General features: G+C 47.7%; 1 protein-coding gene across 1 annotated transcript in view; it reads left to right on the forward strand.

Moving 5' to 3' along the window:
- Nucleotides 1–3,153: 3,153 nt before the first annotated feature.
- Nucleotides 3,154–12,582, forward strand: part of ANTXR2 (ANTXR cell adhesion molecule 2) — a 156,687-nt gene continuing 147,258 nt past the window's right edge. The window contains exon 1 of the mRNA XM_053404324.1: nucleotides 3,154–4,205. Coding sequence (XP_053260299.1) covers nucleotides 4,003–4,205 — 203 coding nt within the window. The 5' untranslated portion in view covers nucleotides 3,154–4,002. The remainder of the gene's footprint in view (nucleotides 4,206–12,582) is intronic.

Here is a 12,582-nt window from a genome sequence, read left to right on the forward strand (position 1 = left end):
GGCTATGGCTTACCACTGGTCCCCCCCCCCACTCCCTGCCTCAATATATGTGTTGAGGGGTCTATACTGGCTAGAAATTAGCTTCTGGGCCCAAGTCAAAGTTCTGGCTTCTAACTTTAGAGCCAGAAAAAAAGAGAGAGAAGCAAGCCTTTGCTTAGGACTCAGTTCAACAATCAATTGTGCTTAGACAATTGGACTAGGCCCAGGTAGACACAGGTTCAGTCCCCAGTCTGCCACAAAACTGCCTGGGTGATCTTAGGCTGACACTCTCCCCTCTGTCTAATGTGCCCTGCAAGGCTGTTTTGGGGATCAAAAGCATGGAGGGAGAACCACGTGTGAGACCTTGAGCATTTTTTTATATGACCGCCATTGTTTACAATCACGCTTTTGATACAAAGGTTTCACAAGAAAGACAAAAACTGCATTGAAATAAATGCAGGCCTCTACTGATCCCCACTGTCTGGTATCTCATGGGTATATATGGTTGCTTTCCATGAAGATTTCCACCACTTGCCCACCCATAGCTGTGTGGCCTTCTTACCTACCCAAGTATCAGCTTTGGATAGTTTGAAAAGTGCCCAGACATGGTGCTGCGTCTGTCTCATCTGCATCTGTGTTTAGATTTGACTTTGCACAGATGTTTTAAATTAGTAGCATCCTTTGGGACTGAATGAGCCAGGTACCTATCAATAACAATAGCGCTTAACGTTTGCGCAGAGCTTACAAGGGTTCAAATATACATTCCCTCATGTTCCTCTGGAGCCATCTCTCCCATTTCCATATCTTAGGAACATCCCTTCCTTGGAGTAAGGCATTATGGGTGAGGTGGTGCTAGACTGGGCCTGTTGCTGCCACCAGAGTACAGTAGCAACCACTGTTTCAAGTTTCACAGCAGCAGGGCCAAGCTCTGACAAAGGGCTGGGGTGTCCTTTCTGTTGCCTAGAGTCTTAGGCAACAACTGCCGGTCTTGTAGGTGGTCGACTGGCTGTGGCAACACGGCTAGCCAGTTGGTCAGCCAGCTAGGTGATGGCATGGTGTACAGTGGTACCTCGGGTTACATACACTTCAGGTTACGGACTCCGCTAACCCAGAAATAGTACCTCGAGTTAAGACCTTTGCTTCAGGATGAGAACAGAAACTGTGTTCCGGCGGCGCGGCGGCAGCAGGAGGCCCCATTAGCTAAAGTGGTGCTTCAGGTTAAGAACAGTTTCAGGTTAAGAACGGACCTGCGGAACGAATTAAGTACTTAACCCAGATACCACTGTAGTTGTGTGAAGGAAGGACTCTGATCTGCTGTCCGTCCTGATCTGCCATCTGAGACAGTGGGCTCAGCTTGGCTAATGGATGGGCTGGTGACCTCATCTCTGCGGAGCTAGGTTGTACTCTTGAAGCAATACCTCGCGGGCTGCTTCTACCCAAATAAACCTACCCAGGCCCTGCAGACATCACCTGAGGCCCTTCCTCGTGTGCCACTTCCACAAGAGGTCTGGTGGCAACAAAAGGAATGGGCCTTTTCTGCAGTGGCTCCCTGTTTTTGTGGAACGCTCTCCCCAGGGAGGCTCACCTGACACTTTCATTATACAAATTTAGGCACCAGGCCAAAATGTTCCTCTTCTCCCAGACCTTTGGCTGATGAACATTCTATGTCCTTTTAAATGTGTTTGGGGATGGTGTGGCTTTGTTTTGTTCCCGTTATCATTATATACTTTTTATTTTGTCTTTTCACGTTGCGAACCCCCTCTGAGAATAGTGCCACTGTATTCTGCTCTGGTCAGACCTCACCTGGAGTACTGTGTCCAGTTCTGGGCACCACAGTTCAAGAAGGACACTGACAAACTGGAACGTGTCCAGAGGAGGGCAACCAAAATGGTCAAAGGCCTGGAAACGATGCCTTATGAGGAACGGCTAAGGGAGCTGGTCATGTTTAGCCTGGAGAAGAGGAGGTTAAGGGGTGATATGATAGCCATGTCCAAATATATAAAAGGATGTCACATAGAGGAGGGAGAAAGGTTGTTTTCTGCTGCTCCAGAGAAGCAGACACGGAGCAATGGATCCAAACTACAAGAAAGAAGATTCCACCTAAACATTAGGAAGAACTTCCTGACAGTAAGAGCTGTTCGACAGTGGAATTTGCTGCCAAGGAATTTGCTGTGGAGTCTCCTTCTTTTGAGGTCTTTAAGCAGAGGCTTGACAACCATATGCCAGGAGTGCTCTGATGGTGTTTCCTGCTTGGCAGGGGGTTGGACTCGATGGCCCTTGTGGTCTCTTCCAACTCTATGATTCTATGATGTTTGAATGAAAGGTGGTATACAATTTTCATTCAACAAAAACGTTTGGCTCTTTGTTTGTTAACAGGCCTCAAAGAACTATTTATTTCAGTCTCGTTTTAGTTCATAAGTCTGGACCGTATTTCTAAATGTTTTTGTTCTCCATTCTAAATCATGTTCCAAAAGGAAGCAAGTTTGCATACATACTTCTCTTTCCCATGGGATCTGGGCAAATGCCAGGTTCAGCAGAATTACAGTGGTACTTCAGGTTACATACGCTTCAGGTTACAGACTCCGCTAACCTAGGAATAGTACCTCGGGTTAAGAACTTTGCTTCAGGATGAGAACAGAAATCGTGCTCCGGCGGCACGGTGGCAGCGGGAGGCCCCATTAGCTAAAGTGGTGCTTCAGGTTAAGAACAGTTTCAGGTTAAGAACGGACCTCCAGAATGAATTAAGTACTTAACCCGAGGTACCACTGTACTCTGAATCTTGAAAAGCACAGAGGTGAAGAACTAAGGGTGTGGGGTGAGTGTTACTCTTCAAACTTCCTGCTCAACTTTTGTATACTTTCCAGGGGCAAAAAAAAGGGCACACTCCTCTCAGCTCCTCATGTCCCAGGGTCAGGGGAAGTGAGTGGGGCTTAGAGTCCTTGTGGGCACCAGGGCAAGACCCCAAGGTCGCCACTGTGCCCACGGGCAACCACAATGGCAACCCTGAAGAGAGTTTATTGCAGAGGTGCGATTGGAGCCTTGAGGCCTTTTGCAGAAGCAGATATAGTCAGGCTGGAGTAACCGATGTTTTTTCGCCACCCCTGTAAAAAAACAAAAGCGCGTCTGCTTTTGGCAAATCTGAACGCGCGCCGTGAAACCACACGCTCTGCTTGGTTCTGAAAAAAAAGTCCTTTCCCGAAGCAAGACGAGGCGCAGGCAGGATCCGGCCACGCTGGCCAAACCCACTCTCGGCCTCTTGGAAGGGGGCTGAGGAAAGGACCCCGGAAAAGACGCTGGCTTCGGGGTAGGGAGAACCTCTTCTTCCCCTTCTTCTCCTCTGGCAATCATCAATCACAGAAAATTAGTCACAACAACATCTGCCTCGCGCCATAAAAGGTCAAGGAAAGGGATTGCAAAAACAGAGAGAGAGAGAGAGAGAGAGAGAGAGAGAGAAGAAGAAGAAGAAGAAGAAGAAGAAGAAGAAGAAGAAGAAGAAGAAGAAGAAGAAGAAGAAGAAGAAGAAGAGAAGCAGCAGCAGCAGAAGGGAGAGAGGGAGGACAGAACCCAGAAAGGAAAGACGTCCAGGCGCGCGCGCAAAGTTTTCTCTCCGCGGATCTCCTCTCCTTTCGGGTCGCCATTTGTAGTTTCGCGTGGCAATCAGTACTTTGCAGCGGGGAAGGAAGCAACAAGCGGCGGCCGAGGAGGCTCGGCAGAACCGGAGGGGAAGCGCGCCTGCCCTGCACAGAGCGTACGGGGGGGCTACGTTTGCGCTTCCTCCAGCCGCTTCTCTCTCTCTTTGCAGCCTCTATTGTTTGTCCAGCGGCAGTCCAGGGTGGGAGACTTCTCCTCCTCTCGGGATTTGTGCAGAGTTTGCTGCAACTCCCCTTTGTCCTCGGCGCGCTCTCGGCTCTCCGCCCTGTCCAGCCCTCTCTCCTCCAGGGCGCGCGCTCGCTCTCTCTCTCTCTCCCCGCTTCTGCAAGCCAGGAGACTTCGGCGGTTTACAAAGAGGGGGAAGAAGGAGGCATGGGGGGCCGGAGGAGGCTGAGCGAGGCCGGGCTGCGGGCCGGGCCGGACTGCTGCAGGAGCTGGTCCTCGGATCCGCTGGGCCAGGCGGCGCCGGCTTGGCTTGCGCTGCTAGTGCCGTTGTTTCTGTTGCTGCTGGCGGCTCACGGCCAGGAGGAGCCTTCGTGCAAAGGAGCCTACGACCTGTACTTCGTCCTGGACAAGTGAGTGAAAGGGCACAAGCTTACCTGCTTGGGAGGGAGGGAGGGAGGAGGAGGAGGGGATTCCCCCCTCCGTCGCCTGCTGACGCCCATCAAACTCCCCCAACCGCATCGCGAAACCTCCCTTAACTTTCTCCGCTGGGAGAGCCGCCCTTGGCAGCGTCGCCAACAGCACGTTGAAAAAAAACACCCCACCACCGTCGCATCAGAGAGGTTCTGGGGCTCAAGCTGGTTTGGGATCCCACTGGCACCCCAAAATCTACAGCTGGGCTTTACACTGCTCAGGAATGAAGGAAATGCCCTTTGTGTATGCTCAAAGGATCTCTTTTTTGGGGGTGGGGAGGGTTGTTAAAAACCTGGGGTTGTCATCAGCTAAGGCCTACTCATAGTAGACTCATTGAAACAATTAAAAAAAAAATCCTTCCAGTAGCACTTTAGAGTCCAACTAAGTTTGTTATTGGGATGAGCTTTCTTGTGCATGCACACTTCTTCAGATACTTCCATGCACACAAAAGCTCATACCAATAACAAACTTAGTTGGTCTCTAAGGTGCTACAGGAAGGATTTTTTTGTTTTGTTTTGGCTACAGCAGACCAACACGGCTACCTACCTGTAACTAGACTCATTGAAATTAGTGAACCTAAGTTAGTCATGTTTACTAACTGCATTGCTCTAAGTGGGGTAACATGAATATATAAAAATGGGGTTCCAGGGTGAAGCCCCATTGAGACTTCATGAAACCTAGAAAAGTTACCCTTGTTCCTTCCTAGTTCCTTTCCTCAGGAGGAATAAGCAACAGGCAAATAAACATGACTTATAATGATGATTTATTAAAAAGCGCTGATAACACAATACAGATATCAATATATGTTAGTTAAAACTTTGATAGCCACTTTTTTTTGAAATACACACACACAGCGCAGAAAAAAATAGACTTTAAAAACACACACACCACTGAATTCACCTCAAAGATAGTGGAATAGGAGGTGCCAAATGAATATTTCTAGGGAGGGTAGTCTGCAGCAGAATCACCATTACAGAAAAGGCCCTGTTCCAGTTTGCCACCTTTCTAACCTCTGCACATGGACGTCTTCAGGTTATGCTGTTAAGAAAGGAACAGGGAACCTATGACTCTCCAGATGTTGATCTCCCATCAGGACCAGTGGTCTGGGATGATGGGAGGTGTAGACCAGCATCATCAGGGATTCCCCAACCCTGACTTCCGGAATGGGCATGGTCATATTGGAGAAGATGAGTGTTTGGAAACCATGATACTAAGCTCTCCAGAGTTTTATATGTTGGAACCTGCATTTGAATTGCATTTGCAATGCTAAGAAGCCAGTACAGATTTTTCTATTTTCTTTTTAACACAGTCAAAAAATTCCAATCTGGCTTCTGCATGGAGTTCCTCAACATTCTTCAGAAATAGCTTCACACAATGCATTGCAGAAGTCTAGCTTGGATGCCATCCGTGCATGGATAAACTTGACAAGGTTATCTGTGTCTAAGGTGGGGTGCAGCTGGCACATCAGCGGAAGCTGATGAATAGTGTTTCATGCCACATGCTACCACTTGAGGTTGCAACTTCAGGACTGGAGTCTTGTAAGGAGAGTGCAGTCTCTGATCCACAGTGGATGAACTGGAGTCCTTGGCCTTAGAGGGTGGAATTGATATAGTGAGCATAATGGAAACTTTGGGGTGGAAAGTGTCAGTGGGATGTAGCTGTGTCTAGGTATAAACTTCTATAGGAAGGACAGGGAAGGATATACTGGAGGTGTTGCTGCTCAGAATGCCAAAGAGGGCATTGAGTCCAGCAAGCTAGAATGCCCCAAAGCAGTGTTCACAATTAGCCAGGCGCCAGGCGCATTTTGTATCTGGCTTTTGACCACGAGAGCCAGTGTGGTGTAGTGGTTAAAAGCGGTAGACTCGTAATCTGGTGAACTGGGTTCGCTTCCCCGCTCCTCCACATGCAGCTGCTGGGTGACCTTGGGCTAGTCACACTTCTCAGCCCCACTCACCTCACAGAGTGTTTGTTGTGGGGGAGGAAGGGAAAGGAGAATGTTAGCCGCTTTGAGACTCCTTCAGGTAGTGATAAAGCGGGATATCAAATCCAAACTCCTCCTCCACTTGCGACCAGGTGAGGATTCCTGGGTGCCAGGATGGGGCTGACATTTCCACCACCTGGAAGTGCATGCCTGGGGATCATTGGATCTGGACTGTTTTGATACGCCATCATGTATAATTCTAAAACAGTGGTACCTTGGTTTAAGAACAGCCCTGTTAACAAACTATTCGGTATACGAATTCCGTAAAACTGGAAGTTTGCGAACTTTACCTTGGTCTGCGAATGGAAGCCGAATGGTGGAAGGGCACCGGCGGAGGGAGGCCTCATTAGGGAAAGCACGCCTCGGTTTAAGAATGGCTTTGGTTTAAGAACGGACTTCTGGAACGGATTAAGTTCGTAAACCGAGGTACCACTGTAGTGATATTTTATCTGCACAATCGGAATGAATTTCTGGAACCCAAATGCTTTTTCTGTGCAGCCTGAACAGGAGCAGCCACCATTAAGAAAAAGAAGTCGGGATAGGCTAATATATATGTGGACTATCCCTGGATCAAGGGACTTTTCTTCTCAAAGGTTGTCATCTGAACTAGCCAGATGTTTAACTGAGAATCAATCACAGTCAGTCCATCATTTGAAAAATAAGACTTTAGAGCTGTCTTGCCCCCAAATGGCAACTAGACGTTCCATTTTGGTGACTGCAACCTTGGTTTAATGAGCCATTTGGCGCCTTGATGATATATCTGAGCTTCTAACACTGCCCCAAAGGGGCAGACTCCTTCAGAGAATCATTGTGCATGGTCATATGGGGACCCAAGAGTAATTTAGTTCTGGAGACATGCTATCATGCTCCCTGCTCCAGGCGATCTTGAGATGAAGAATGAAATTGAGGAAGTGTCCAAAAGAGGAAATGTTGTAATGGGTGACGTCAGCTACTGTCACATAGACTACGTTTGTATTCCAGTCATAACAAAGAAGTGGTGACTGACCAGGAACGAGACCGTGGGGCTGTAGCAGATACCTCAGTGAAGATGTCAATCGAGTGTACAGTGGCTGTGGAAAGGCAAATTCCATGCTAGGGATCATTAGGAAAATAAATTGGCTGATAACATAATGTCTTATGGTGTGACCGCATTTGGAATACAGTGGTACCTTGGGTTGCATACGCTTCAGGTTACATACGCTTCAGGTTACAGACTCCGCTAACCCAGAAATAGTGCTTCAGGTTAAGAACTTTGCTTCAGGATGAGAACAGAAATTGTGCTGCGGCGGCAGCAGGAGGCCCCATTAGCTAAAGTGGTGCTTCAGGTTAAGAACAGTTTCAGGTTAAGAACAGACCTCTGGAACGAATTAAGTACTTAACCCAAGGTACCACTATACAGTTGTACCTTGGTTGTCGAATGACTTGGTACTCATATGTTTTGGCTCCCGAATGATGGAAACCCGGAAGTGAGTGTTCCAGTTTTCGAATTTTTTTGGAAGCTGAACATCAGATGCAGCTTCTGCTATTGTTTCTGGTACGCCTGCGTAATTGGAAGCCACGCCTCGGTTTCCGAACATTTCAGAAGTCAAATGGACTTCCGGAACACATTCTGTTCGAAAACCAAGGTACGACTGTACTGTGTCTCCTTCTGGTTCACCTCAGAAAGGATCTTGTAGAGTTGGGAAAAGTTTGGAAAAGGCAACCAAAATGACCAAGGGTGTAGAGTCACTCTTCTTTGAGGAGAGGCTACAACACTTGGGAAGTTTTAGTTTACAGGAAGGGCAAGTGAGAGGTGACAGGACATATGTTAGGGATGGCTTGGAGAAAGCAGATAGAGAAAAGCTTTTCTCCCTCTATTGTAACACTGGAGCTGGTGGCGATCCAGTGAAGCTGGATCACAATCAACACCCTTCCCCACCCTGGCTAATCACAATCTGAGGAAAACTCCCTTTGTATAGTTGGACAGTTTCTCCCATTGTGAATCGTTGGAGAGGAGTGTGGCACATTTTGACCGGGAGCCAAATGGGAGGCAAAGGGTTAAGCTCCCCGCTTTGTTGTCCTGTGGGTGTCCCTTGGGCTGTTTGCCAAAGAAAGCGCAACTGTGTGACCAGCAGCATGTCTCCTTTGGTCCTTAGAGGCCTAGTTCATTCAGATTTCTGTATTTAGTAAAAGGTAAAGGTAAAGGGACCCCTGACCATTAGGTCCAGTCATGAAGGACTCTGGGGTTGCGCGCTCATCTCGCTCTATAGGTCGAGGGAGCCGGCGTTTGTCCGCAGACAGATTCCGGGTCATGTGCCAGCAGGACTAAGTCGCTTCTGGCGAACCAGAGCAATGCATGGAAATGCCGTTTACCTTCACGCCAGAGCGGTGCCTATTTATCTACTTGCACTTTGACCTGCTTTTGAACTGCTAGGTTGGCAGGAGCAGGGACTGAGCAATGGGAGCTCACCCCGTCGTGGGGATTCAAACCGCCGACCTTCTGATCGGCAAGTCCTAGGCTCTGTGGTTTAACCCACAGTGCCACCTGCGTCCCTCTGTATTTAGTAGCGATCCTTTATTGGAGGACAGAGTCTCCTGCATTAATCTGAGATGTACCTTCTTCTCCCTAACTTGATCAGCAGCAGTCTCCCTTGGAGACATGCTATGGTAGTGGAGCTGATCTGCAAGAGTCCAGAAGCGCATGGATTAAGCAGTTCAGATAACTGAGCATGAGGGACTCTCACTATCCAGCTGCCCTAGTGGCCTCTCCGACAGGCCCATCTACTTGCTCTGAGTGGAGAAGCAGCAGCAAGCACTAAACAAACAAATCATCCTACCCATTGTATTGTAACCTTTGTTGCTGTTGTTGTAATAATGTTACATAAACCACTTTGTGAGGTCCGCTTGGAAAGCAGTATATAAATGCTGTAAAATGCAGCTACCAGCACAACAAACAATAAATTGAAATTGAAATACTTTATTGTCACTTGTACAACTTGTATGCAGTGAGATTACACGAGCACCCCCCACTCAGCTCTCTTAGTCTTAATTCCCCTCGTTTACTGACGCACACCCACCAAACCCGAAAGTCAGTTGCCCTGTTGTTATCTTTTCATTCAGCAGCCTAACAGCCCACGGATAGAAGCTGTTCTTTACCCTGTTGGTGCAACTAATCATGCTTCTATATCTTCTGCCTGAGAGTGCCGGCCAGGGTGTGAATCATCCCTGAGAATTTTCCTCACTCTCTCATCTTTCGTGATGTCATCCAGCGGATTCACGGGACAGCCCACAATATCTTGTGCTGTATTCACCACCCTCTGTATGCACTTCCTATCGGTTGATTTCAAGCCAGCGTACCACACCGTGATGCAGTATAAAAGGACACTTTCTATTGTGGACCGATAGAAGGAGATCATCAAATGTTGATTGACATTGTTCTTTCGCAATACTCTGAGGAGATGGAGTCTCTGTTGGGCTTTCTTAACCACCTGGGTTGTATTGATTTTCCAAGTAAGGTCTTCACTGAGATAAACTCCTAGGAATTTAAAGGAAGAGACTCTCTCCACACAGCCCTCCCCTGTGTACAGTGGGGCTGGTTCTCTCTGTTCAGAGTTGCAGCCTGAATATGACCACTGAGTGCCAGACTTGAAGGGCTGTAGCTCAATCTGTTTTGCATGCAGAAGGCCCAGTCCCGGGTTCAATTCCCAGCATCTCCAAGGAGGGTTGGGAGAGACCCCTGCTTGAAATTCTGGAGAGTAGCTGACAGTCAGTGTTGACAGTACTGTACTGAGCTGCATGGACCAGTGGTTTAACTCTGTACAGTTGTACTTCGGTTTACAAACTTAATCCATTCTGGAAATCCAAAACCTTAAACCAAAGCGTTCTTAAACCAAGGCGTGCTTTCCCATAGCAACGGGGGACTCAATTTACAAATGGAACACACTCAAGAGGAAGCGGAACATGTTCTGCTTCCAAGGCAAAGTTCACAAACCAAAACACCTACTTCCAGGTTTGCAGTGTTCTTAATCCAAGTTGTTCATAAATTAAGCTGTTCTTAAACCAAGGTAAAGGTAAAGGGACCTCTGACCATTAGGTCCAGTCGTGACCGACTCTGGGGTTGCGGCACTCATCTCGCTTTATTGGCCGAGGGAGCCGGCATATAGCTTCCGGGTCATGTGGCCAGCATGACTAAGCCGCTTCTGGCAAACCAGAGCAGCACACAGAAACACTGTTTACCTTCCCGCTGGAGTGGTACCTATTTATCTACTTGCTTTTGAACTGCTAGGTGGGCAGGAACAGGGACCGAGCAATGGGAGCTCACCCCGTCGTGGGGATTCGAACCGCCGACCTTCTGATCAGCAAGCCCTAGGCTCTGTGGTTTAACCCACAGCACCACCCACATCCTAAACCAAGGTACCACTGTATAATAACCTGTGTTCTCATGAATGGACTGTTAGTTGTGTCAGTTTTGGAAGACAAAAGAGTTTTGGGTGGTACAGTGCTTTCCACACTGGTGTTTCTGCTGTCCAAGTGATGTGTGTTGTAGAAGGGGCATGTTCTGGTGTGCAATCTGTTTACACAAGTGCTGGGCAGGCCTCCTGAGCTCCATTGTGGCTGTGCGTGAGTTGAACATGCACCGTAGGAGAAACACAGCCGACTCCTACCGCTGTACATTGCATACAACTATTGGTAGTTTTTAGGAAGCCTGTTCGTTGGAGGAACACCATTAATGATGTTCTCATTGAGGGACCCCAGAGAAACGCCCGATGAACCCTCAGTAAATAGTTCAAAAGCCTCTGCCTTTGTGCGTGGCGGGTTTTTGTGGTGCCAAAGGCTGAAGTAAAATTGATGCACATTTTTGTACGCTTATGTGAGAGAAGGAAGTTGTGGGATATGTAGACGTTGCTGCTGGCATCTGTGTGGTACCATAATCGGTTTGTGGAGAATGGGATGCGAGGTTAGCCCATCCTTGGTTGTTGAAGCAGAAAGACGCTTTTGAGGTTGTTGGTCATGGCAGTTCTTTTGACCTTGGTGTTTGGTGGTACGTGGTAAATAAACAGAGGAAGAAGGGCTTTGTGGTATTCCCTTGGAGAGTGGGTTCTGTTCCCACAGGTCAAATGAGGAAGTTGCTGGAGGGGATGTACCATGACTTGTGACTGTGTCACACAAATGGGGCAATTTCTTGAGATGCTCTCGAAAGAAAAGCGCTAGTGCTCTGAGCTGGGAGGCTATTCTAAAGAAAGGAACGGTCTACTTCAGGCACTGCATTTTCCTGAAACGGGAATATATCTGCTGTGGAAGTCCCCTGGGAGCCAGCGTGGTGCAGTGGTTAAGAGCGGTAGTCTCGTAATCTGGGGAACCGGGTTCGCGTCTCCGCTCCTCCACATGCAGCTGCTGGGTGACCTTGGGCCAGTCACACTTCTCTGAAGTCTCTCAGCCCCACTCACCTCACAGAGTGTTTGTTGTGGGGGAGGAAGGGAAAGGAGAATGTTAGCCGCTTTGAGACTCCTTTGGGTAGTGATAAAGTGGGATATCAAATCCAAACTCTTCTTCTTCTTCTTCCTCCTCCTCCTCCTCCTCCTCCTCACAGAGATGTATTTGACACCTCCATTATGTAGTTTTCATTACATGCTGAGAGATACAACTTTTTTACCCTGGCTATTGACACCTGAGGCATATATTTTAGGACCCACCCTGCTCTCTTGACTGTAATTTGTTTTGACTGATTTCAATACAGTGGTACCTCGGGTTAAGAACTTAATTCGTTCTGGAGGTCTGTTCTTAACCTGAAACTGTTCCTAAACTGAGGTACCACTTTAGCTAATGGGGCCTCGCACCGCCGCTGCGCGATTTCTGTTCTCATCCTGAAGCAAAGTTCTTAACCTGAGGTACTATTTCTGGGTTAGCGGAGTCTGTAACCTGAAGCATCTGTAACCTGAAGCGTCTATAACCCAAGGTACCACTGTATTGTATTTTTAAAATTGTGGTAACATGCCTTAGAACTGCATGGTGAAGGGGAGGTTAAGAAATCTAATCATTATTATTATCCGCAACAATAATAATAGGAAATACTATATCCCTGTGTCAGAAAGCTATGCAAGTGTCAAAAATATATCCCCTTAGGATATGTAAATCAGAAATATAGGAAGCATACATTAATGTAGGCTAGAAGTTTTCAAAATTATGCATAGCATGGAGAAAGTAGATAGAGAAAAGTTGTTCTCCCTCCCTCATAACACTGGAACTTTTGGGCATCTACTGAAGCTGAATGTTAGAAAGTACTTTTTCGTGTAAAGGGTAAAGGGACCCCTGACCATTAGGTCCAGTTGTGGCTGACTCTGGGGTTGTGGCGCTCA

Source organism: Podarcis raffonei, chromosome 9, assembly GCF_027172205.1.
Source record: "Podarcis raffonei isolate rPodRaf1 chromosome 9, rPodRaf1.pri, whole genome shotgun sequence".
Taxonomy (NCBI): Eukaryota; Metazoa; Chordata; class Lepidosauria; order Squamata; family Lacertidae; genus Podarcis; species Podarcis raffonei.